At 34.9% G+C, this 27,845-nt stretch overlaps 1 protein-coding gene across 1 annotated transcript in view; it reads left to right on the plus strand.

The window, feature by feature from the left end:
* Window positions 1-27,845, plus strand: part of Tm9sf3 (transmembrane 9 superfamily member 3) — a 65,233-nt gene that overhangs the window by 16,809 nt on the left and 20,579 nt on the right. The window contains exons 3-9 of the mRNA XM_027929996.2: window positions 1,603-1,725; window positions 4,146-4,306; window positions 5,385-5,462; window positions 11,507-11,638; window positions 12,783-12,949; window positions 15,975-16,069; window positions 20,547-20,677. Coding sequence (XP_027785797.1) covers window positions 1,603-1,725; window positions 4,146-4,306; window positions 5,385-5,462; window positions 11,507-11,638; window positions 12,783-12,949; window positions 15,975-16,069; window positions 20,547-20,677 — 887 coding nt within the window. The remainder of the gene's footprint in view (window positions 1-1,602; window positions 1,726-4,145; window positions 4,307-5,384; window positions 5,463-11,506; window positions 11,639-12,782; window positions 12,950-15,974; window positions 16,070-20,546; window positions 20,678-27,845) is intronic.

Genomic DNA, 27,845 nt, shown 5'->3' on the forward strand with positions numbered 1-27,845 from the left:
TTGCTGCCCTGAAAGGGTTTGGGTAGAAAGGAAACCTGTGTGGGAGTCATTGCTGGAAGATAAAGTTATTTTCTTCTCCTACTTTAAAGGAAGGGGTATTTTCCTGCTTCCTTCCATGGGACTTTATTGTTTATCATTATTTTGAGGGTAATACCCATTCTGAGCTGATCTATAAGTAGAAGCTGTTCTCTTGAGGGTTGGGGAGACATGTTGTGGAGCATCTTAAATTATAACTGATTGCTATTTCTTATAGAAATAATGTTATAGGCAGTCATACAGTTCATGGTTCAACTAGTTTTTCTGTAAGAAATTTTAATAGATATTTCAGAAATTTAATGTTTTGGGAAAACTGCATTTCAGATGCTAAATATATCCGGTATTACAGTATGAGAGAACTTAAATCTGTGCTTCCTTATCTTAAGATTTATTTATTTATTTTTCTAATTGTTTAATTAATATATGGAAACAGTTTAATTCTTTTGATTGACATCTGGAGACTTGTAGTTCTTCTAGATTTTATTAGAAACATAAGCACATTTTTAAAAAAATATTTATTTTTTAGTTTTAGGTGGATACAATATATTTATTTTTATTTGGTGGTGAGGCTCAAACTCAATGCCTCACGCATGCCAGGCGAGTGCACTACCACTTGAGCCACATCCTGAGTCCCATAAGCACATTTTTGAAACACGTGCGTTATAAGTTAGAGACCATCTGAACAGAATTGTGACAGTAGTGTTTTTACAAACAGTCAAGAGTGGAAATCAGTCATTTGGTAGAGTGCTTGCCTTGTATGTACAGGGCCTTGAGTTCAATCTCCAGCACAAACACACAAAAGAGTGGAAATGATTCCTTTTTTGGGGTAACTTTTTGGGTATTTTATAAATAGAGATGCCTGCTGGATAGAGGTTTGATTTTTAATCTTCCTAATTATGAAGAGTCACTGGGATTCATCATAGAATCTGTGACTTCTGGTATATCAAAGAATGTTAAAATGCATGTTTATTTCAGAGCTCTTATCTTACAGCTAGACATTGTTTTCTGTCTCCCTTCACCCTACCCATGTACTGGGGATTGAACCCAGGGATATTCCCGCTGAGCAGTATCCCCCGCTCTTTTTTTTTTTTTTTTTTAAGTTTTTTTGAGACTGAGTCATAGTAAGTTGCCCAGTCTGGCCCAGAATTTGGGATCCTGATGCCTCAGTTTCTTGAGTGGTTGGTATTTCATATCATATTATTAAATGGAATCTTTCCTATGTGCTTAAACTTTTTTTTGCTTTCTAAGTCAATATTAATTTTAAAGTTACTTTGTTAATGTTCTTGTAGTTTTTTTTATATGAGGGATTTCTTCCATTAGTGACGTAATCTTTGATTATAAAGATGATTAAAGTACTTTTCCCATAAAAAATTTATAAAGATATGCAAAGGAAACAATAGTATACTGAACTCCTATATATTTGTCACCCAGATTCAACAAATATGAATAGAAATTTTAACTTCAGGAAATGTTGGTTTTTTTTTAATGTATAAAAAAAATGTATACTATTTTCCCTGCAACTATTTTTGTAAACCAGGGCTAATTGGCTATTTTTATTTTATGCAGATGATGTGATGCCAGCCACTTACTGTGAAATTGATTTAGATAAAGAAAAGAGAGATGCCTTTGTTTATGCTATTAAAAATCACTACTGGTACCAGATGTACATAGATGACTTACCAATATGGGGTAAGTATTGTATGTTATATTTAAGGTTTGGGAATATTTGTACAATAAGCAAGAGTTATGTAATGACTATTAAGGTGATTGCAAACTAGATCATGATATAAATGTGTTTTTACTATTGCACAGGACGATTTTTATACTGATTTTATGACTCCTCCAGATGATTTTTATACTGATTTTATGGCTCCCCATTTCTTGAGGGATTTTTGATATTGCCAAACCTTACATGAAACTCCTTCAGAGTGTAAATTTTATACGGTGTAACTTTTCAAATTCAAGGAATCAAAAGATCAAAAGGTGCTTGGAACAATCTGAAATATCCTTTTCCTCTTTTTTTTTTTTTCTCTTTTTGGTAATGGGGATTGAACTCAGGTGCTCAACCTCTGAGCCACATGCCAGCCTTTTTATTTAGAGACAGAATTTCACTGAATTATACTAAGTTGCTAAGGCAGTTTTGAACTAGCCATCCTCCTGCCCTCAGCCTTCTAAGATGCTGGGATTACAGGTGTGGTTTTTTGCATTTTTAAAAAATCTTTAACTTGTTCTTTTAAGTATAGTTAGGAGGTGCTAAGTTGAATTTTGGAATTTAACTCTGTCTTTCTCTCATGTGGTACTTTGGAAGTGTGGTTGTTGGGTATGATAGTTTCTTGAATGGCTTGCTGTGTTATTTTCCAAAAGCTCTTGCTTGTCCATACTGATGGAGAAGAGCTATGGCATAGTTAATACAAACTTATGCATAATCTAAAAGTCATTTGTGTTAGACTTGATTGAATTATTTAAAATGAAAAGCATAGCCAGCTATTGTAGTCAACATGTTTGATCACATTTTTCTTTTAGTAATTTTTCTTTTTTGTTCCCAGACATTTTGTTCTTATATATAATTAATGTTTCTTCTAATTCTTAAAATTGTTAGCAGACTATTATGTTCATGAATGGCAAATTATGAATGACTAAGCATTATCAGATCAGATGTAATATTGTACTAAGATAAAATTTGTAAGAAAGTTAATCTTAAGAGATAATTGCGTGAATTATCACCAATGTGTCACATGTTAATTAGGTATATATAGTAAAGAGTTCATATAAATGATGGTAATTAGTGTTACAGTAACACATATGTGATCCGCTCTAAGGGAAGCAGGAAGATGTGTTGAATATTCACTCAAGATTTCTGAGTCTGTAGTTCAGAAGAATCTGTTAGGCTAGGCTTTCTTCATTTCTCCATCTTCCCTTCTAGTCATTGCTGTGGACTTCTTTAGCAACAGTGACAACTGTGCTTTCTTGTCTCAAATAATTTTTAACCCTGGAATTTCAGAGTCCACCATATTTGGGGGATGCTTTTATATATCCTTGAATGTCTGAACCATGGAAAATTCTCATCAGGGGAAAAAAAATCCAGTCTGACTTTTCTTGTGGTAATAATTTCAGAATCTTTAAAAAGCTTTTTAGAGAAGAGCTGCTTATCAGGTATAATTGTGACTTTACCCCCAAGTCTGGTTTCCAGAGTACATAGTTAAATAAATTATAATGAAATTAATTGTTAGAAGGATTTTATTATCTTCTACAACCCCAAACAAAACAACTATATTCCTTGAATTTGTACTAATCAATTAGATTCACTTCAGTTTAATAAGCAAATATTCCTGAATAAGAAATAATCATATTTTCCCCTAATATTTGAATGAGATGCTTTAAACATAGGGGGAAGGCCGAAGGAATAGTTTCTAGAGCATAAGGCTCTTGGGAAGTGTGTAGGCTTAGGTGGAGAACATGGACAAATAACTGGCAGTTTGAGGCATAAAAGATGGGTCTCCAGCTATCACCTGTTGCCTCACATTGTTTAGCTCTTCCCCATCTAATATCCCAAATTATGATCAGTGGTCATTTTAAATTATTGCCTTATTGTCATTTATCTATAACATTCCTTTAATTTGATGACTTACCCAGTGATAGTTTTCATACTTGAGGCATAAAGAGAGGTATTTTAAGTTTTGGTACATTTTATACGCATACACATACAAACATATCTTTCCAGAGATGGTTATTAAAGAAAGTACTGGATTGGGCCTCTGGAAACCTTTGTTTTAATTTTGCCTTTATCACTAGAAGCTGGGTAACCTTGACAGATTGTGACATATTATGAACTTTATTAAAAATTTGAAATGTTAGAGAATATGCACACGTAAGGTGATAATTGTTGCAATGAAGGGACTGGTAATGATAAAGCCTGAACTTTGAGGATTAAATGAGTGATCAGTTATGCTGAGCTATTATCAGTTTTTCAGCATGATCTGACCATTGTGTGTTTATTAAGAAGTGCATTTGCTTCTTTGTATTTAAAAAAGTGTAATGAACTTTTAGCTTCTGGGGTGTTTTAAATGCTAAGTAGTATTACCTTGTATAAAGTGTTTTTTCTTTTGTAGGTATTGTTGGTGAAGCAGATGAAAATGGAGAAGATTATTACCTTTGGACCTACAAAAAGCTTGAAATAGGTTTTAATGGAAATCGAATTGTTGATGTTAATCTAACTAGTGAAGGAAAGGTGAAACTGGTTCCCAATACCAAAATACAGATGTCATATTCAGTAAGTATTAAAATAATTGTAAGTAGGAAGAAATGTTTGTGATTGTGTTTTAAACATTAAAATTAGATGCAACAGAAAATTATTAAAGTTGTATTTACTTATGGTATTTGAGTAAGCCTTCTAAAAGCAGGGAGTAGATGAATTTCAGGTCTGTTGTATTAGATACCCATTATGCATTGGCAAGACCTATGTACCATTTGCCTTAGAAGAGTTTACTGTTGTATTTGGGTAGGTCAGTTAACCCAGCCATGTATTTTCATGGTTACATTTTTTAGACTGCAGTAATTTATGCTGTTTTTCCTTCCATTTTACTGATGTAGATAGAATTGATACTGTATTGGGGGGCTGGGGTTGTGGCTCAGTGGTAGAGCGCTTACCTAGCATGCGTGAGGCACTGGGTTTGATCCCTGGCACCACATGAAAATAAACAAATAAAATAAAGGTATTATGTCCATCTGTAACTAAAAAAAAAAAAAAAAAAAAATTGAAAAAAAAAGAATTAATGCCTGTGTTTAATCCCCAGCACCCCCAAAATCAAAACAGAACAAAAAGCCCTTTTTCATTCTGTTGTTTAAATCAATAAAGAGGAATACAGTACATGGGAAGACAAAATGCCACTTTTATTATTATTGATGCCAATATTGGAGAATGTGGCTTATAGTCATGGTCAAATGGGCTTCTTACTACTGAAACTCTGAATTAGACTTAACCCAGCCAGTGCTGTACAACTGCAAGCTACAGATTCTTATTTTAATTGATTTAAAAACTTGTGACATGAGCTTGTATTTATTCAGTTCTTAACACATTTATCAGGTGAGTCAATATCAGTAAATAGTCCTTTAAAACTGAAATGACTTTGTTAAGAAAAATTTTAAGATTTATTAATACACAGAGAAGAAAAGTGTAGTTTTGTGATACTGTTTCAACTTTTTAAATGTCAGTAACTTTACACCATTTCTCTAGTTAATTTTAATTAACTAAGTGTGTAAAATATTTCTAAATTTTGTTCAATTTTGTTATCATATTTTAATGTATTTAATTGGTCTTGGTTTTCAAATGAAAAAAAAATTTTTTTCAGGTAAAATGGAAAAAGTCAGATGTAAAATTTGAAGATCGATTTGACAAATATCTTGATCCGTCCTTTTTTCAACATAGGGTAGGTAAATTTTAAGACATTGTATGTGTACACAAATCAGTTTCACAAATATTGAGTGTTTACCCTATGTAGGGCACTGTGCTAAGGCTGTGATTACAAGATTTAGATAATGGTGATTTCAAATGTGTGCTTGGAGTAATAAGGGTGATAGGGAGTTTTAGAGGAGCAATTGAAAGCTCTCTCTTGCTGGATGTGGTGGCATACGCCTGTAATCCCAGCTACTTGAGAGGCTGATCAAGTTCAAGGCCAGTCTGAGTAACTTAGACCTGTTTCAAAATAAAATAAAATGAACTTAGGATGTAGCTTAGTGATGGAGCACTTGCCTAGCATCCCGAATTAGACTTAACCCAGCCAGTGCTGTACAGTTGCAGGCTTCTGTACAACTTATGGTGTGGAGAAACAGCAGAATGAGTACATCCTCTTGGAAAGGATTGGATCGGAAAATGGAATGAGGCCAGGAGTTTTTTCTAGTGGAAACCCTTCCACATAGAAAGAAATACCAAGAATGGGAAGAAATGCTTCCCCCATTCCTCATCCCCCACTAGCAGATAAAAGCCAGGTCTTGGTTCATAAGACCAGTGGGTGGCATTGATACTGGTTTTGTTCAGGTAGTTTTGGTTCTTTATAACAAAAAAATAGACTTTATTTTGTGACTTCTTTCTTTAACCGAATAGACATAAAAATATGACAAAGCATGAGGGGATATATATATTCTTAGAGTCTCTTCCTAACTTGCCTTTTCATTCTTTTCATCTAATCTTTTGGACTGGAATTTTGAAGTTTATTAGTCACTTCTTTTTGAGATGGCCCATAAATTTTTGTGGTCTCAGATTTATAACATCACTGCTAGGTTCCACCCTTAGACTACATTAGAATCTATCACTACTTCTTCCTTGGGGTCCTAGGACTTAAAAAAAAAGAAAAAAAAAAAAAGCTTTGGGGGGATTTAGACCTCACTGAGGGATTTGGCACACTGCCCCTGGAGCTACGCTACTTACTTCTTCCTCTTCCCACCATGTGTTCTGAGGTATAATGTTCAGGCAGTCCTAAACATGGGAGTCCAGTTACAGGTGTGGCCACAGAATACTTCAAGGTTTAATAACATTTAAGAATATGAGAGCTGTCGACTAGCATTCCCTGCTGTAACTCATAAGTCTGCCTTGTTTCCCATTGGATATTAATGACTTGGGGAAAGATTGCCTTCTAGCATTTTTTTTTTTTAACTGCAGAGCAGTATAACTTGTTTATTTTTTCAACATATGTTAATCGAGCATCTGCTGTGTGCCACAAAATATCCTAGATAAATAGGACACTAAAAAATAAAAGCAAAAAGCTTACATTCTATTCTAGTAAATAAAAAGTAAGATGTATATTGTGGTGGTAGTCCACTGGGAGGCAAAAGAAAAGAGGAGAGCTGCTGAGCAAGAGTGTCACAGGCAAAGTGAGTTGCAATTTTAAATATGGCAGTCAGGGTAAACCTCTGAGAGAGACTTGTGATCAAAATCTTGAAGGAGTTGAAGGAAACAGTGTGGATATCTGAAGGAAAGGTGTTCTAGGTATAGCAACACCATTGAAACACCTGTAAAAGTGGGAACATGCTTGTTGATTTGAAGAATAAGCAAGAAAATGAAATTAGGGAGATAACAGGGGCTAGATCATCCATCTAGGAGTTTGAATTTTACTCTTAAAGGCAAAGGGTAGGGTAACATTGTAGTTTTCAGCAGGGGAGTGACAAAAGAACTGAGCCCTTTGTCTTATTATCACCTTAGAGTTTAGGGAGAATGGGAGAATCTAAGGGCTTTGAGGGGAAAAAATAAGAATGTATTGTGGAAGCCAAGGGAAGAAAGTGTGTCATGGGGGACAGAGAGATTAATTCTAAGTTGTAGCTGATGGGTCATACAAGATACCTTTGTCAGCTTTCTTTCATTGTAACAAAATATTGGAGATTTTCAATTTATCAAAAGAAAAGATATATTTTGGCTCACCATTTCAGCATTTAGTCTATGGTTGGCTTTGTTGCTTGAACCCCATGGCAAAGCAGCACATCACAGTGGGGAGCATGTAGTGCAGCAAAATGCTCACCCCATGGCCCAGAATTGAGAGAGAGAGAAGAAGGAGCTCCAGTAACACTATTCCCTTTGAGGGTGTGCCCCCAGTGACCTAAGACCTCCCATGAGGCCATCTCTCATAGTTTCCACCATCTCCAAGCCAAGCTGGGGACTAAGCCTTTAGTTTACGCGGACCTTTACAGGATATTCCAGACCCAAACTTGATGGACTATTGGATTCATTTAGAGTTACTGGTGAACTTGAAAAGGAGTTGTTTTTAGTGTAGTAATGGGGCAAAATATGAACGGAACTATTCTAAAAGCAAATGGGAGGAGATGAACTGAAATAGCAAATATAGTCTGTGGCAGTTTACCTGTTACAGGGAGCAAAGAAATGGCACAGTAACCAGTAGAGAAGATGGAGCCAGGTTTCCTCCCCCCAACCCCCGGTGCTGGAGATTAAACCCAGAATCTCATCCATGCTAAGCACTCTGTTTCCCCAGTCATTTTAAAAATTTATTTTGAGGGAAGGTCTCACTAAGTTGCTGAGGCTGGGCTTGAATTTTTCCTGTCTCAAACTCTGGAGTAGCTGGGAGTATAGGCCTGTGCCAATGCCCTGTTTTATACACACACACACACACACACACAGTTTGCCTGTAAGAGTTAAAACTACCCACAGACTATACTTCTTTTTAAGATGGACATACAATAACTTTATTTATTTTTTTATGTGGTGCTGAGGATCGAACCCCGTGCCTTGCACTTGCTAGTGGCTTTACCACTGAGCCACAACACCAGCCCTAGATCTATATTTTAAAGAATAAGTGGAGAGAGGGTCAGCAGAGAGAGGACTTACTACAATGTTTTCTAAAAGTCAGTGGGAGGGGATGGGATCTGCTGTGTAGGGCTTGTATAGAGTTTGTGTCTAACTCATTGAGTAAAAGCACTGACATAGATGCTAGAGCTGAATCCAGCAGTGGCTCTGGTATCCCCATAACCTTAGTTAAATGACTCCGTTCTTGAGCTTCTTTTTCCTGAAGGTGTGGAGCGGGGATTATAATATCTTGCAAGGTTGCTGGGCAGTTAAATGTTTCTAAAACATTCATTTGGTGTTTGGCATGCAGCAGATGCAGTGTGAGGTTCATTGTTATTTCCAGCCAAATTTTCGTGACAAATTTGTATGGCTTTAGGTTTCTCAACACTAGGGGGTGCTGGAGTGCAGTAGTTAGTAGGGTCAGTAACCTCTTTGTGATACCAGAATTTTTATTATTTTTAAGAAATTTTCCCCCTGGTATGAAAATTTAAAAATCAAACCATATTTCATAATTTTGGAAGAAATATTATAAATATCAGGTTATTGGTAGTACATTATAACAGGTATAAGTTTAAAGTTTATATCATAAGTTGTATATGTCTTAGATTAGAAAATAGCAGAAAATCTTGTTAGAAATTTTGAATTTTTTTTTGTTGTTTAATCCAAATTTGTGTGTGTGTGTGTGTGTGTGTGTGGTGCTGGGGATTGAACCCAGGGCCTTATGCATACTAGGCAAGTACTCTACCAACTGAGCTATATCCCCAGCCCTTAAATTTAAATTTTTTAAACTGATACATAAAAACATAAAATTATGCATATTTATGGGGTGCCATATTATATTTTATACATGTAAACATTGTGTAATATTTAAATTCGGTCAAACCTCTGTCCTCATCATTTCTTCATGGTGAAATCATTAAAAATTCTTTGTTCTAGTTTTTTGAAATGTATATTATTGTTACCTTTAGTCACCACTCTGCCATGGCACATCAGTAACTGGGCATTCATTGCTCACTGTTTCCTCTTCCTTCTCTCCTCACCTTCTGATGGCCACCATTCAACTCTCAACTTCTACAAGATCAACCTTTTTATATTCCACATATGAATGAGGTCCTGATACTTGTTTGTCTGTGATTAGCTTATTCACTTAACCTAATGATCCTAGTTCCATCCAAATGTATCTGTATAAAATTTCTTTTCTCTTGACCTTTTCTGGGTTATTAATTTCTTATAAGTGGGAATAAAATCAAATCTTTGGAAAAGTCTGTCACAGACTGCTTTTATAAATCTTAAGCAACACATTTATAATAAATTTAAACTTTTAATATAGTCTTTTGGGGACAAAATTTCAAAATATAATGGGATCATTGTTTCCTTTATGATTTTAGTAAGTACTCAGTAAGTAAGCTGTTGAATGAAGGAAGGAATGATCTTATGCAGAGGCAGAACAGTTGGCTGTCTCTTGCTTTTCAGGAAAAGCCATAGTGTGTCCTCTCCCTGAAACGTCAAGGTGGGTAACAGCCAGTACTGCCCTTCACCTTAGTGTACATCCTTAGCACATTAGCCAAAGTTAAAATTTTCCTAATTGTATAAGACAGTACATCTGTATGTTAAGTTTTCTCTGGATTTACCTGTAGAAATTTAGAGCAGGAGGATTTCTAAGGAAAATTGTAACATGGAAGATGGAAAGTTCTATAGATGAGAGGATACTGCTTGAGTTGGAATTTAAAGACTAGGTAGAATTTACAAAGGAAAATAGAAGCAGATCCCATGTGAGAAGAAATTAGGAAAAAAAACAAAAACAAAAGTGGAATTGAGTATGCTGTACTTGTGGGTCATTGAGCAAGGGTGGGCCTATTTGAAGTCTAGGATGTAATAGAAAGGTGACTATGGAATATGGGGTGGCCATATTACAGAGAATATAGAATATTAGGAAAATATTTTAGGTTTGGTATGAAAAAAAGAGAATATGATGCTCTTAAATTTTAGAATAGAGGAATGATATATGAACATGAAGTTTCAAAAAAGATTTGTTTGGTAACTTTTTATAGGATACATTGGAAAGAAGGAAAGAGATCAAAAAAGAAAAATCCAAAAGCATACCACCAACCTTACAAAATACTTAAAATTATTACCTGTGAAAGATTGAGAAGGAAAAGCCAGAGATAGCTCTGAGTTTTCCAAGCAATATATTAGTACCATTAGCAGAAGTTAAAAGAATCAGAAGTGATTATATGTGAAGGAAGATTATGAGTTTAAGGTAATCTGAATCTGAAAGTTCAGCAAGACATTCAAGTGGAAATCATGGTGTTTAGCGAAAGTCTGAATCATGAGTGAGAATCTAGACTGGAAACTTGGAGCAGGGCGGGGCAAGGGGTGTGTCACCAGCTTCACTGGAATGCTAGTGAAAGGTTCTGAAAGCCCAAGAAGTTATAGTACAGTACCCCAAACTGGAGCACTTGGAAAAGTTCACACAGGGGTAGGAGGAGCAATGTGGAAGATGAAAGAGGAGATATGGGATGGGAGAGTGTCAGAGAGGTTAGAAGTGGTGGAGAGGTCAAGGAGAGTGGACAGAAAATTGACTGCTGAATCTGTTTAGAAGTTCATTTAAGAAGATGACCTGAGTCCATGACAGCAAAGTGTGATAGTGGACTTTTGTGTTTTAAGGAGCTTTTCAGGTTGTTGCTCAGTTGTGGGGAAGAGAAGAGAGCTAACATTTATTGAGTACCTACTTTGCCAGACATGGTGCCATTATTTTTAATATATGTTGTTAAACCTTACAAAGCAGTCAAGAAATAAGGGTTATTTCCTCTATATATTTTTTTTTTTTTCAGATAAGAAAACTGAGGCCACATAGCTAGAAATTGGCAGAGCTTGGGTTAAAACCTAGGCCTATTTGACAGGAAAGCCCATGTTCTTTCTGTGCAATGCTGAATATGCCATGTGGCCAAATTGCCCTTTATTGGTACAATAAAATTGTGAAAATTTGTATAGATGATAGCATATTTTCAATGTATGGAAGCTTACTTTAAAGAAAGCCAATCCCTTGGCATAGTAAATACTCAGCCCCTATGTGTTTGGCTTTTTATGTAAGAGATTTTAAGACTTTTTTGTTAACATCTTGAAACTTGTGGATCTTGTGTCTCTCTCATGTTGGTGACATTTTGTTTTCTGTTATTTTAGATTCATTGGTTTTCAATCTTCAACTCCTTCATGATGGTGATCTTCTTGGTAGGCTTAGTTTCAATGATTTTAATGAGAACATTAAGAAAAGATTATGCCCGGTACAGTAAAGAAGAAGAAATGGATGACATGGTAAGCAAACAGTTTACATTGTATTTATAAAACCCATTTATCTCAGTGTTATTTTGAATTTTGAAATGGTCACAGTTTCTTACCTGAAGTTCTGAAGCCAGAGGAGTTTTCAAAATTCAGACTTTTTAGGTTTTAGAGAAGTGTAAAATTCCAAGTGGGATTCAGGACTATGCCCAATAATCAAATAACTGAATGTTTTTTCCACAAAATAGAGAAGTGTAAGTGAGATAAATAAGCAGTATAAATAACCTCTTGTTTGTCACAAAATTAGGACACATCAGACTAAGTAAATAGTTAGTTTTGAGAGCATTTGATTTCAGAAGTGCACTGGGAAGTTGTAGACCTGTATTGTCTCTCTCTAATACTGTTAAATATTGCATAAAATTCAGGTAGTGGACGGAAATATTATATTTGATTTCGTGGGTTAACTTAGTGGGTTCATATTTGTTTTCTATATGCTTTTAGTAAATTGTAGAACAAAAACTGTATTCCATAGAATATTAATAGCTATTCTACATAGGTACACCTTATCTTTGAACAAATTTGGGAACCAGTTTAAAAATTTAAATTTTAATATGCCCAGCTACATTGTGAAGTGTCAGAGGTTAGATAAAATATTTGGTCCTTTCTCAAAACATTATCTTCACCCCAAAACCTATTAAACATACCCACATCTGACATTTTCCCCATAATTCTTACAGAATTCTACAGTCCTTAGATTGTAGGCTATAAAGGATGTTTCTTCATTTTTACAACAAGCTCTGTTCAAATGCATGTTCTTTTTTGTTGTCTACCCTGGTTACTTATGAGCCAATCATGAAAGTAAGGGTGTAAAAGTAACGGTAAGAGAGTCAGTACCCTGTTCTCCCGATTTCTTTTTGCATTTCTTTTTGCTCCCTCTTTCTTTTCCTGTTGAGATTCTCTGAACACAATCAGGCGTTTCCTTCCTGAATCTCTTCACTTCTACATTATAAGTGACTGTTTTAAATTTGAAATGTCTTTTTCTCAGTGTTTTGAACCCCTTTAAAAAGCTGTAAGTTTGGAGGGAGGGAACTTAATAACTATTTTTTTTTAACCTGTCTACCATGTTTTAATTTGATTCTGAATTGTTTTGTTCTTTCTGTACATATGTATTTGTACATAGGATAGAGACCTAGGAGATGAATATGGATGGAAGCAGGTGCATGGAGATGTATTTAGACCATCAAGTCACCCGCTAATATTTTCCTCTCTCATTGGTTCTGGATGTCAGATATTTGCTGTATCTCTCATTGTTATTATTGTTGCAATGATAGAAGATTTATATACAGAGTAAGTGCTTATACTTTTATTACTTTTTTGTTCTTTGAATAATTTTGATAATTGAAAGCTTTGAAGGCAATCATAATTAAATATTTGCTTATTTCCCTTATCTTAGAATTTAATATAAATGTCATTATTACAGACAAATAATCTTAATCTATGAGTACCTTCCTCTGCTCATACTAAAATATGCTAACATTACTGAACAGTTTGGATGGTTACAAAGGTTACATTTCATTAGAAATGAGCAGAGGTTACTTTCATTCTAGAGTTGAATGAACAGGCTTTTTTTTTTTTTTTTTATGTTGAAGATTCAATTATCTTCATGAAGAAATGTCAGTATTTCATAGTTACTAAGTTATTACTTCACATTTTCCTCGAAAACTGGGAGCCTCTTTTAAGAAGAAAAGAAAGCATTGGAAATAATGGCAAAAAGAGTGACAAAAAATATCACCTGGGTTAGAAAGATAATTTGATAACTTTTTAAAAAAATTCTTAGGCCAGTATCCTCTCTTTACATGATTTTTGGCACATTTTTTTTCTTTTGCCAATAAAGACGGTTTGCAAGAAATTCTTGATTTGAGGTCTTTGAATTGTTTTAAAAAAAAAAAAAGTTGTATACATTCACATAGATCTGAAGTCCCTGTTTAGGGTTTAATATATTTTTAGATGAACTGAATCCTAAATATTAGAAAAGCATTTCGAATCTGCCAAGAAGACACAATTTACATTAAATACTGTCTTTAAGTTCATTACTTTTGAATTGACATTGAATGTACTATCACAGTTTTATGAACCACTGGAGAGTAACCTTTCCTAGAATTTAAGTTTTTGCTTTGTTAATCTGTTTTTGGTTTGCTTTTCAAAATGTTAGTGTTACAATTTAGCAACTTACTTTTTAATGCAGAAGCTCTTCTATATTCATTAAATTTCATTTCATAAAGACCTTAAATCTCAAATAGATGGTAGTAGCAGGCAAGTCATGGATTTAAAATAAATGGTTGTTCTATGTTGTGTTTATTTGAAGCAAATATAATTAATTGCAAGCACTAAGTCAGTAAATAATACTATGATATAAAAGAGTCTAATAGTATTGAGGTTCCGTGTTTTGTGCTTTATGCATATTAGCACCTTTAATCTTCACATGAACTTTGTAAAGTATTTACATACTGTAGACAAAGTAAAGCTCAGAGAGGTAAAGTAATTTGACTGTTATCATACAGCTACTACTGAAGGGTATTAATAAGCTGGGATTTGAAGTTAGGCAATCTTACTTCAGAATTCTTAAGTTGCCTTGTTATAGAAATGAAAATAGCTATAATAATAAATTGAAGTGGTGAGAAAATAAAAAATGTACACGTAAAATTGGGATGAATCACTCCAGAGAAGGAATGATCCTAAAGAATAAAGAGTAGCTAATGTGACACATGAAATTTACTTTGTCTTGGGATCACCATAAGAATCAGAGAGGAAAATGTATTTTGCAGGCGTGGGTAGAGGATCTGTATCACCATGGGTACCTGTTAATGTGTGGTATTAATTCTTGAGAAGTCATAGTGTTTGAAAAGTGTTGGTGAGCCTGGTAATGCCACTGCTGCTGCTACTCTGAAACTTTCAGGAGAGAGTGGTAGGGTAGGGGCAAGTGTAGGCAAAGCTGCACCAGAATGGTTCCCCTTTATAGTCATGGGATTGGAGGCTCCCCCAGTAGATTTTTCAATGTAGATGAAAATGTTTTATTTTGGGGGGTGAGGATGAAATGCCCATAGAATAGTTATGAACAATGAAGTGGAGAGTATGTCTGCTTTTTAAAACTTTGACAGATGTCATATTTTCATTTAGTAGAAATGTCTTTGGGGACTGTAACTTTAAATACTTTGGTAGTCATTTTGTACTCCTTTCTGCTGGTATTAGGAACTTCTGACGGGTATTGGACTGGTCTTACACTGAAAGTAGCCTTGCTGTTTTCAGCATTGTTAGGTCTTTGTCTGCCGTAACACACACATTTATAACAGAGAATGGGTCAAAGTCATTAGCAGTGGTCCGAAAGGAGTAAATTAGTGCTTGCAGTGTTTAATTGGGTACTTGAAATAACAAATTTGGCTTTTGAAACTGATTAACTTTGAGACTCATGATCTTTTAAATTTGAGAATGACAAATCTTTATAATATACTTACATTTAGCTGTGTACTGGTGAGAATGAAATATTGCCATGTTTCCACTGTTACTCATCTACTTTAGGAAGGTGAGCATAGGTGTTTGAGTAGTAGAGTGCTACATATTGCAAGGCTCAGGCATTGAAATATGTAATGGGTTAATAAGTCCATTTCTATATTATGGAAAATGATACTGCTATTTATCATTGTAATATTTCTCTTTGCATCTAGCCTTTTAAAAATGTTTTTTCCCTCAGTGTGCTGAACAGAAAGGTTGGTCTGAAATTCCTAGATATCATTATTGGAAGGGGAGGTTAGAGATTGTTAATCTGAGTTAATGTTGACATGTGGACCTGTACATTTTTTAAAATCATCTTTAACAGCATAAGGAAAAGTAGATCAAGAAAGTTCAGTGTTACACCACTTAAAGTCATAGTGCTTAATATAAATTGTCCTACTTCCATTTTATTTCTGCTAGCAGGCAAGAATCTTAAGCAGTTGATTCAGGTTATCAAAGGAATGTTCTAGTCATTTTTTTTTTTAAACAGATGAATATCCTGTTCCATATGATGGGATTGGTTTACAGGGTTGCAAAACAGTTTTGGTGCCAGCCTGCTATTTTTGCCAGAAACATGTGAAATATTTATTGAGAGTTGATTATGAGATTTAACTGCAGACCAGAAAAAAAATAGTACTAGCCTGATACAGTTTTAACTAGAAATTCATTCACTAGAGATAATCTTTTGAGGCTTTTTGCAGTCCAGGATGTGATATTTTGTGTTTCTGTCAAAATTTATCTTTGAAATTAAGTTAATGCTAATAGGATGATAATATGATATTTTCTTTAAATTTTCAGTTTTACATGTTTTTACTCTTTTTAGGAGGGGATCAATGCTCAGTACAGCCATATTTGTCTATGCTGCTACATCTCCAGTAAATGGGTATTTTGGAGGAAGTCTGTATGCTAGACAAGGAGGTAACTTATGAGTTAATACTGTGTATTTTAAATTATAGACATTATTATTTTGCCATGGGTTATTTGGAATTTAAAATAGGTAGTACAGCTATTGTGAAATCCTCTGTTATTTCATTTCACATAAACTCCAATAAACCTATTATGTGCTCTATCCTGTTTTATGGAATCCTTATATTTTATTTCTTCAATTATGAATAATTAATAGATTATTCCATTGTGAAATTAGCCCTGTAGGAGTGTGCATTTAAGTTGTTGAAATTATTGCATTGTGATACCAGCTTCCTAGATGTGCCCCATATGGGGACCCCATGAGGCTATAACTGTATAGTGAATATGAAGACCTATTTAATGGCTTGTGGGTAAACCTTCTGGACAGAGGAAGGAGAAATGTTTGTTTCTGTTGTCTTAATATTTATCAAAGGACTGTTTGCAAAGATTTCTGTTATTCAGTGTCACAATCTCTTGTTGAGAGCACTTCATCCTCGGTATCCCCTTGCTTTTCTAATGTGACTGGAAATGATGGGAATAATACATAGATAACATTATGGTACTGCTCCTTGATTTCTCCCCCTCCCGCAATGGAATTTGGGGGTCTTTGAGTTCTTTTATTTTCCTGTAAATAGTCTGGGGTTCAAAAAGTGCTGAAAATAGTAGATTTGTATATTTTGGTTTATGAATGAAGAGTCGTTAAAAGATCTTAAAATTATAGCCCCAAGGATGGAGACTTTCTAATGTGATTTTCCACAACCTGTCCTAAGCATTAAGGGATCCTGCCTTCCTTTAGGAGATGAGAGAGAGTTATAGGTTATAAGAAATCAGAGTATGTGATCATTAAAAATTTCAAGATATTCTGGTTTACCTTTGCTTTTTTTCAATAGGTCCTACTAGACTATTCTCAGTATAGATACTACTTTTATGTAGATAATTCTTGGGATTGTCTGAGGGAGTAGCATTATGGATTCCTGATTATTCTAGTTAGGTGTTTAGCTTCTAAATTCTATTTCCAGTTTTAGGAAACAAAATCCTATCATATAGGACTAAATCCTTAAGGAAATAAGGATATCTTAAGATAATGTCTAAGATACATCCACTTCTACTTTGAAGTTGACTTTGAAGTTGACTTGTAAGTTAGTTAGACTAAAAATTTTATAGTTTATGGACTCCCCAAGAAAAGTCTCCATAGCAGAAACAAATTTATGTAAAACAGGAAATTTATTCCTACTTGGACAAATTTTTTTTTAATCTGATTGCAAAGTTAAGAGCATTCAGCCACACTTTTCTTTACTATATTTGATTTTGAAAGCTGACAGCATTCAAGTTCAAGTCTAGGATTATCAGGTTTTAGAAAGTATCATCTGAAATTTTATTTTGATTAATAGAGACCTTAGAAATTAAGAATTTCTAAGCTCAGGATATTCAAATCCTGTAGTTCGGTATAGTGGGACTCAAGATACCTTGAGTTCACTGTCCCCAATAATGCTCTAGACCCAATGTGAAGCCAGGGATAACCTGGAACTTGATTAGAGTCTCCATGAGTGTGGGGAGCAGTAGAAAGTACAGCATAGATAACTGGGCTACTGATTGTACCCATTGGAATGTACATGGAATTCTTTCTATTAGAAGGAAAGGGAGAAATAGAGTTGGATAAAGAGCTTTATTGTTACAGGTCTGAATCTGAGAAGATATGAAAAGTGCAGGAAAGGAAAGTGCTAGGAAGGAGTTGGAAGAAATATTTTAGTTGCCACCCTTTTTGTGGTAATGTTGAAGTGCTCAATATTATTGGGAAGAAGGGGTTCTTGAAAAAGAAATGAAATAGAGGAGAAGGTTCCGAATCAAGGAGTTTTTCTGGAGGAATGTTAAAACTTGGGGGTGGTAATTCTGGGAGATGAATGTTTAAAAAGGGTTTTATAGAGAGAAAAACAAAAGTTAGAATATTAGTTGTTCCTCCTGTGGCATTTTCTGTTTGGGGCCCTATTGCTTATGATTGTGGGTTTGAATTTTCATAATGATGTGGTGTTAGATCTTTACATTCTGTCCCTAAGTTGTATGAAGATGTTTTCCATTGGCAGTACACTTGTTTGTTCACTCTGCCGTATTAGAAAGACAGCTAGCTCCCTGTGTTGTTTTCCTTGTTGATATGAACATGATTTAAAGTTTGTTTGTTTGTTTGTTTTTCCCCCCTGGGTATTGGGGATTGAACTCGGGGGCACTCAGCCACTGAGCAACATCCCCAGCCCTATTTTTGTATTTTATTTAGAGACAGGGTCTCACTGAATTGCTTAGCACCTCACTGTTGCTGAGGCTGGCTTTGAACTCATAATCCTCCTGTCTAAGCCTCCTGAGCTGCTGGGATTACAGGTGTACACCACCGCACCTGGCTGATTTAAAGTTTTTTTTTTTTTTTTTTTTTTTTTTATTGGTTGTTCAAAACATTACAAAGCTCTTGACATATCATATTTCATACACTAGATTCAAGTGGGTTATGAACTCCCATTTTTACCCCAAATACAGATTGCAGAATCACATCGGTTACACATCCACATTTTTACATGATGCCATATTAGTGACTGTTGTATTCTGCTACCTTTCCTATCCTCTACTATCCCCCCTCCCCTCCCCTCCCATCTTCTCTCTCTACCCCATCTACTGTAATTCATTTCTCTCCTTGTTTTTTTTTCCCATTCCCCTCACAACCTCTTATATGTAATTTTGTATAACAATGAGGGTCTCCTTCCATTTCCATGCAATTTCCCTTTTCTCTCCCTTTCCCTCCCACCTCATATCTCTGTTTAATGTTAATCTTTTCTTCCAGCTCTTCCTCCCTTCTGTGTTCTTAGTTGCTCTCATTGTATCAAAGAAGACATTTGGCATTTGTTTTTTAGGGATTGGCTAGTTTCACTTAGCGTAATCTGTTCTAATGCCATCCATTTCCCTGCAAATTCCATGATTTTGTCATTTTTTAGTGCTGCGTAATACTGCATTGTGTATAAATGCCACATTTTTTTTATCCATTCATCTATTGAAGGGCATCTGGGTTGGTTCCACAGTCTAGCTATTGTGAATTGTGCTGCTATGAACATCGATGTGGCAGTATCCCTGTAGTACGCTCTTTTAAGGTCTTCAGGGAATAGTCCGAGAAGGGCAATAGCTGGGTCAAATGGTGGTTCCATTCCCAGCTTTCCCAGGAATCTCCATACTGCTTTCCAAATTGGCCGCACCAATTTGCAATCTCACCAGCAATGTACAAGTGTACCCTTTTCCCCACATCCTCGCCAGCACTTGTTGTTGTTTGACTTCATAATGGCTGCTAATCTTACTGGAGTGAGATGGTATCTTAGGGTGGTTTTGATTTGCATTTCTCTGACTGCTAGAGATGGTGAGCATTTTTTCATGTACTTGTTGATTGATTGTATGTCCTCCTCTGAGAAGTGTCTGTTCAGGTCTTTCTTTGGCCCATTTGTTGATTGGGTTATTTGTTTTCTTATTGTTTAATTTTTTGAGTTCTTTGTATACTCTGGATATTTTGATTATAGTTAAATATTTCTTCCCTTGGTTACTTGAATAATATGTGCTGTGTGAATTTTGGCAGTACACAGAGGCACAAAAGTAGTGAAACTTTTGTAGTTATTGCTGAGAGTGGGATCATGAAACATTTCTTTTTTTTCCCCCTTTTAAACATAGAAATGCATTTAAATACATATTTACGTATAATGGTAGAGCTAAAAGTGAAGTTAGAGGTCATCTAACCCAGGGATTTAAAGACATTTTTTTAAAGTGGTGTGAAACTCCCTTTTCAAATAAAAACTTATGCGAAACTCCATTGTGCAAAACTGAAAATTAAAGTGTGATTGAAGCAGGGCCAGGGGACCTGGGGTTTTCCTTTGTCGTGGACCTCATGGGCAAGTCGAAAGCTCCATAGCTCTAATAGTTTAAAAACTCCTATCTAGGCCAATTTAAAACCCAGAGAGATGGAGTGACTTACCAAAGTTCATAGCATTTCATTGGCAGAATTAGAACAAAATAGGGTTTTTTGTTTTTGTTTCTTTTCTTTTTTGGTACTACATGCTTTACCACTGAATTATATCCCCCGCTCTCTTTAATTTTTTAAATTTTGAGACAGGATCTCACTAAGTTGCCAAGGCTGGCCTCAACTTGTGATCCTGCTGCCTCAGTCTCCTGAGCACCTGAGATTTTAGGTGTGTGCCACTGCACCTAGCAAAACAGGATCTTTTACTATAGGTCTTTGCTGTTTTCCAGTACACCCGCTTCAAAAGCTGTGATTCCATTTCACATACTTGAAGAGCGGGACTGGTCTTTATTATAAAGTAGTTATTGTTTTGAACCAATTTAGGATGTAAGAGTTTATGATCTTTATGTTAAAATTTTAAGTAAATAACTTTTCTAAATAGTTACATTTTAACATTAATATGCTTTTGTCTGTCTAGCTCTAATTTTTATAGTTTCCCTTCTCTTTTAGGAAGGAGATGGATAAAACAGATGTTCATTGGGGCATTCCTTATCCCAGCTATGGTGTGTGGCACAGCCTTCTTCATCAATTTTATAGCCATTTATTACCATGCTTCAAGAGCCATTCCATTTGGAACAATGGTAAGTTGCTTCAGTATTACTTTTTAAACTGCTAATATGAGGTCTGCTGTCTTTTCAGAGTATCTTATCTTTTCTTGGATGTTTTGATAGTTTGAGCCAGTCCCTATTCAGTCCTGAAAAGTTGGGTGAACAGAAAACTATTATTGTTGATCTCTGTAAAGTTTTAATTAAGTTTAAGCCTATAGTTGCCCCTGCCCCCTTTTCTTGATTCTGTAAGCCAGTGAAGTGAAAAGTTTAACACAAGAGAACACTATAGCTTTTTACCAGATATGGGAGAAATTGGTGAATACGCTTTCAAGAAAAAAATGACATACCAAAAAACTTGAATATTTAAGGTTAATAGGAGAGTATAGTGGTAGAAAATAAAGCTTCTACCTAACGTATTTTGTATTAACATGCTATTTTTAGAACTTCGTTAAGCATTTATACTGATAATATATTGCTATAGATATTAAAATTCTTTTACATATCTTAGTTGTAATCACAGACTTTGAAATATTTTAAATAATTTAAAACCAGAACACAGATATAATGGTACTTTATATGATTAAGCCAGTCTCCTAACCATCCTGTTGGTTTTTATTAGAAACAGAATTTTAGACCTGGGTTAGATTTCAGTCTTAACATATACTTGGGCATAAGTATACAAATGTATGAAGTCATATAAACATGTGTATAAGAGCTCAACGATTTGAGCAAGGTCATACAAGTAGTTTATGGTAGAATTACAACTAGCATCCACATCTCTGTTTTATCTTGTTGAGGTTTTTTTTTTCCTGTTATATGGGAATTATCAAATGGTTTCACAGTAATTCCCGATGACTTTAGTTGTTTAAAATCCATGTTTTTCAAAGACACATTGAATATGAAATTTTTACTAAATCTTTAATACATTTTAGTCAAAGGTTAGGAATATTTTAAAATTTGCTTTAAAATTGAATATTTTATTTTTAAGCCAAAGAAAGTGATACTGGTTAGAAAAGGATAAAGTAGTTAATTGCATGTAGATTAAAAGAATTTGCTTCCATAGTAGTTCCAGGGTATCAGAAAGTACATGTGAGGAGTCAAGTTACTTCTTAAAGATGTTCATATTTTTTGCTTGCTGAATAAATTATTTTCATAGTGCTTTAAAAATTAGGAGTCTGATTTTGTTATAATGTTTCTCAAAAGTTTTTTTGAATTTAATAAAAATTAATTTTAATGTTGCTTTGTCTCACTAAAATATTATAAATTTAACTGCTTTGTAATGGGGTTTTGTTTTTTTTTTAATACTTTTTTAGTTATAGATGGACATAAGATCTTTATCTTTTAGGGATGGGGCTATAGATCAGTGGTAGAGTGCCCACCTTGCACGTGTGAGGCACTGGGTTCGATCCTCAGCACCACATAAAAAGTAATAAAGATATTGTGTCCATCTATAACTAAAACATAAAATTAAAAAACAAAAAGATCTTTATTTTATTTATGAGGGTCAAACCCAGTACCTCACATGTGCTAGGCTCTTGCTCTACCACTGAGCTACAACCCCAGCCCCTGCAATGGTATTTTAAATGATGAGATGTGTAAACCCTTTACTGAAGTTGTAGTGTTCTGGCAGAGGTGCTTGAAATTAGATTGATTCTAAGAACATAAAACCTTTTGTGAATTTGTACAATAGTGATATAGGTGTAACACCCAGAGGTTCTGGTCCTATTAGTTACTTGGGAATGGATTTGCCTGGATATTCTGAAGAAAGATTTTGGGCATGAAATCTTTCCTGAGCTCTAAAATTCAGATCCTGAATTTGATGTTTTGTAGACTTTCAAAGGTCAAAGAAATAAGTTGTAAAGTTTTAAAACTCAGAAGCAAGGTAGCATGGGAATGAATCACTTTTATGCTCTTAACATTATTCACCTGAACATGCATTCATAAATTGACTTACTGTATGCTTTTGTCTCTCGGTAGAAAACTTGATAAAGGAGAGCTAACAGGTGTTGTGGGTGAGCCATGTTGTATTGTCATCTTATGGCTTTTTTCAGTGTGAGAGGGGAATCTTGACCTTAATCAGAAATAAGCCATAGACTTTAGAAACCAGATTGCACAGAAATTTAGGGAAATGCTTTCTCATAACTTAAGACTTGAGCAGTAGTGGGAAAATGACATGAGAATTGGATATCAAAATGAAGTGCATGATATGAAATGAGAAATAACCACAGTGAGGAAAAAATGGAGACCAAGATTAAGAACTACGTATTACTTTTTGATGCAGACTTCAGAGTGCTGTCTCTCGGTGGTCAGAAGAGTACAGCATATCCAAACATAAAAGAATAATGAAGCTTTATTAAAGTAATGTTAGAAAAACTCCTTTACTTGAGCTGAACTGTTGACAGATGCTAAGGCAAATGAGGATTTTGTGAAGATATTTTCACAGCAAAGCCTCCTTAATGAGATCAGTGACAATATCAGCATCAGTATTGTGTAAAAGTTCCAGTTGCTTCATACCAGTGCCAAGACTTGATTTTAACCATTTTAGTAAGTGTGTAGTGGTATCTCATGGGTTTCATTCCTAGTGACTAATCAGTCATGTTGAAGATATTCTTGTTTGCTTATTTGCCATTTATATATCTTCTCTGATGTCCAAATTTTTTGCTTTTTTTAAAAAAATAGGTTGCTTGGGCTGGTGCTGTAGCTTAGTGGTAGAGCGCATGTCTTGTACGTGTGAGGAACTGGGTTCGATCCTCAGCACCACATAACAATAAATAAATAAAGATTTTGTGTCCATCAACAACTAAAAAAATATTTTAAAAAAATAGGTTGCTCATCTTAGTGGAGTTTTTTAATATATTGTAGACACAGTCCTTTGTCTTACATAGTTTTACCTCTTAAATTAGGTCCATGATCCATTTTTGGCTAATTTAGTATGCAGTGTGAATTAAAGGTCAAGGGATTTTGTTCTGTTTTATTTTGCATATGGCTATTTACTTGTTTAAGCTGCACTTATGGAAAAATTATCCTTTTTCTATTGAGTTGCTTTAGCATCTTTATTGATAACCAATTTATATATGCAGATATATAAATTGTATGTACATATGTATAAATTGGTTTTGGGGTTTTCTCTTCTGTTTTATTAATCAGATTGTCTCTTTATACCACTGTCATACTCTCTTGATTTTTTTTTTTTTTTAATAAATCTTGAATCAGTTCTTTTTCAAAGTTTTGGGTTTTTTATACTCGATGCATCTCCATATAAAGTTTAGAATCAGCTTGTTAATTTCTACAAAAAGCCTGCAGAAACTGCATTCAGAAGCACATCAAGGGGTTGGGGATGTGGCTCAAGCAGTAGCGCACTCACCTGGCATGCGTGTGGCACGGGTTCGATCCTCAACACCACATACAAACAAAGATGTTGTGTCTGCCGAAAACTGAAAAATAAATATTAAAAAATTCTCTCTCTCTCTCTTTAAAAAAAAAAAAAAAAAGCACATCCAGAAGATAATACAACCAATATCTCTAATGAACATAGATGCAAAAATTCTCAATAAAATTCTGGCAAATTGAATATAAAAACATATCAAAAAGATTGTGCACCATGATCAAGTGGGATTCATCCCAGGTATGCAAGGTTGATCCAACATAAGGAAATCAATAAACGTAATTCATCTCATCAATAGACTCAAAGATAAGAATCATATGATCATCTCAATAGACACAGAAAAAGCATTTGACAAAATACAGCACCCCTTCATGCTCAAAACACTAGAAAAACTAGGGATAACAGGAACATATTTCAACATCGTAAAAGGCTATCTACTCTAAGCCCCAGGCCAACATCATTCTAAATGGAGAAAAATTGAAGGCATTCCCTCTAAAAACTGGAACAGGACAGGAATGCCCTCTTTCACTACTTCTATTTAACATAGTCCTTGAAACACTGGCCAGAGCAATTAGCACTATTTGCTGATGATATGATTCTATACCTAGAAGACCCCAAAAGCTCCACCAGAAAACTTCTAGAACTAGTAAATGAATTCAGCAAAGTAGCACGTTATAAAACCAACACCCATAAATCAAAGGCATTTCTGTATGTCAGTGACAATGAGAGGGAAATGAGGAAAACTATGCCATTTACAATAGCCTCAAAAAAAAAAAATAAATAAAATACTTGGGAATCAACTTAACGAAAGAGGTACCATTGGTCTACCAGTCTGTTTTGGTGCCAAAACCATGCTGTTTTTGTTACTATTGCTCTGTATTATAGTTTAAGGTCTGGTATAGTGATGCCACCTGCTTCACTCTTCCTACTAAGGATTGCTTTAGCTATTCTGGGTCTCTTATTTTTTCCAGACGAATTTCATGATTGCTTTTTCTATTTCTAAGCTAAGAATAGAAGGAATTAGCCTCAACATTATAAAGGCTATCTGTATCTGGAGAAGATAATGCTAAGTGAAGTTAGCCAATCCCAAAAAAATAAATGGTGAATGTTTTCTCTAATAAAAGGTGACTGACTCATACTGGGGTAGGGAGAGAGGGAGTATAGGAGGAATACAAACTCTAGATAGGGCAGAGGGGTGGGGGAGGAAGGGAGGGGGCAGGGGATTAGCAATGATGGTGGAATGTGATGGACATTATTATCCAAAGTACATATATGAAGACATGAATTGGTGTTCATACTTTATATACAAACAGAGATACGAAAAATTGTGTTCTATATGTGTCATAAGAATTGTGATGCATTCCGCTGTCATGTATTTAAAAAATAAACGCAATTAAAAAGAGTATTCAAGTTATCATCAAAAAGAAAGAAGAAGAAGGTAATACACCATGATCAAGTGGCTTATATCCCAGGGATGCAAGGTTGGTTCCACATACATAAATTAATGAATACAATTCACCACTTATATAGAATTAAGGACAAGAATTACATGATTGGGGCTGGGGTTTGTGGCTTAATGGTAGAGCACTTGCCTAGCACATATGAGGCACTGGATTCGATTCTCAGCACTGCATATAAAATAAAATAAATAAAATAAAGGTCCATCAACAACTGAAAAAAAATATATATATATATATAAAAGAATTACAGGATCATCTAAATAGATACGGAAAAGGCCTTTGATAAAATATAGCACCCATTTATGTTAAAAACGCTGAAGAAGCTAAGAATAGAAGAAATTTGCCTCAACATTATAAAGGCTATCTGTAACAAACTCAAAGCCCATATCATACTGAAAGGAGAAAAACTGAAAGCGTTTCCTTTAAAACCAGGAAGAAGACAAAGATGTCCACTTTCACCATTATATTCAATATAGTTCTGAAAATACTAACCAGAGCTATCAGGCAAAAGAAGGAAATCAAAGGGGGGGGGGATACAAATAGGAAAAGAAGAAGTCAAATTGTCTCTGTTTGTGATGATATGATTCTGTATCTAGAAGACCCCCAAAAACCCCACCAGAAGACTTATAGAGCTGATAGAGGATTCAGCAAAGTAGCAGAATACAAAATCAGCACCCATAAATCAGTAGCTTTCCTGTACTACAACTGTGATTCTGGTGAGGATGAAATCAGGAAAACCATCCCATTCACAATCATCTAAGCAAACAACAAAAAACCAAAGAAATAAAATGCTTCAGAATTAATATAACCAAGAAAGTGAAAGATTTCCACAATGAAAATTATAAAACACTGAAAAAAAAAAAAAAAAAACGAAGGAGACTTTAGAAAATGAAAAGACCTCTCATGTTCTTGGATTGGCTAGGATAGGTAGCATTAATATTGTCAAAATGGCCATACTACCAAAATCAGTACACAGATTCAGTATAGTCTCCTTCAAAATACCAACACCATTTTTCGCAGAATTAGAAAAAAACAATCCTTAAATTCATTTGGAAGAATAAGAGACCCAAAATAGCCAAAACAATCCTGAGCAGGAAGAGTGATGCAGAAAGCATCACAATACCTGATCTGAAATTATACTACAGAGCATGTTATTGGCATCCCAATAGGCATGAAGACCATTGGAACAGAATAGAAGATACAGAGGCAAACACACATACTTAGAGCTATCTTATACTTGACAAATGCCAAAAATGTATATTGGAGAAAAGATAGCCTTTTAAACAAATGGTGCATGGAAAACCAGAAAGCCATATGTAGAAGAATGAAACTAGATCCCTATCTATCACCGTGCACAAAGGGCAAATAAAAATGGATCAAAGACATAGGAATTAGACCCCAAACCTTGCAACTGCTAGTAAAAAGCATAGGGTCAACATTTCATTATACATGTGGTGGCACCAACTTCCTTAGCAAAGACCCCTAAAGTGCAAGAAATAAAGCCAAGAATCAATAAGCGGGATGCCATCAAATGACAAAGCTTCTGAGTATGAAGAGAGAACCTACAGAATGGGAGAAAATCTTTGCCAGCTGCTTTTCTGACAGAGGATTAATATCCAGAATATATACAGAAGACCCTGTCTCAAAATAAAAAGGACTGGGGATGTGATTCAGTGATATATACCCCTGGATTCAGTCCCCAGTACAAGAAGAAGGAAAAAAAAAAAAAAAAAAGAAACACAAATGTTCAACATGAAAAAATTAAAAGTCTAACATCTCTAGCAATCAGGGAAATGCAAATCAAAATCCCTTTCCAGTTATAATGGCAATCATCAAGAACACAAACAATAAAAAAATAATAAATGCTGGCAAAGATGATGGGGGGGGGAAGTATACATTGCTGGTGGGACTGCAGACTAGTTTAACCACTCTGGAAAGCAATATGGAGATTCCTCAAAACACTAGGAATGGAACTGCCATATGATCCAGCTATCCCACTCCTTGCTATTTATTAGAAAGAACTAAAATCAACCTACTATAGGGATATAACCACCTTGTTATTTATAGCAGCACAATTCACAATAGCCAAATTATGGAATCAGTCCAGATGAATGGGTCAAAAAAAATGTTATACACACACACAAAATAAAGTTTTACTCAGCCATAAAGAAGAATGAAATTATGGCATTTGCTGGTAAATGGATGGAAATGGAGAACATAATGCTAAGTGAAATAAGCCGTTGCAGAAGATCAAGGGTTGAATGTTTTCTTTCACATGTGGAAGCTAAAGCAAAATAAAGGAAAGAAGGGAGGGAAGGATCAGATATAGGGAAGATCAGTAGAGTAGGAGGAGACT

The sequence above is a fragment of the Marmota flaviventris genome, chromosome 4 (assembly GCF_047511675.1).
Source record: "Marmota flaviventris isolate mMarFla1 chromosome 4, mMarFla1.hap1, whole genome shotgun sequence".
In the NCBI taxonomy this organism is placed as follows: domain Eukaryota; kingdom Metazoa; phylum Chordata; class Mammalia; order Rodentia; family Sciuridae; genus Marmota; species Marmota flaviventris.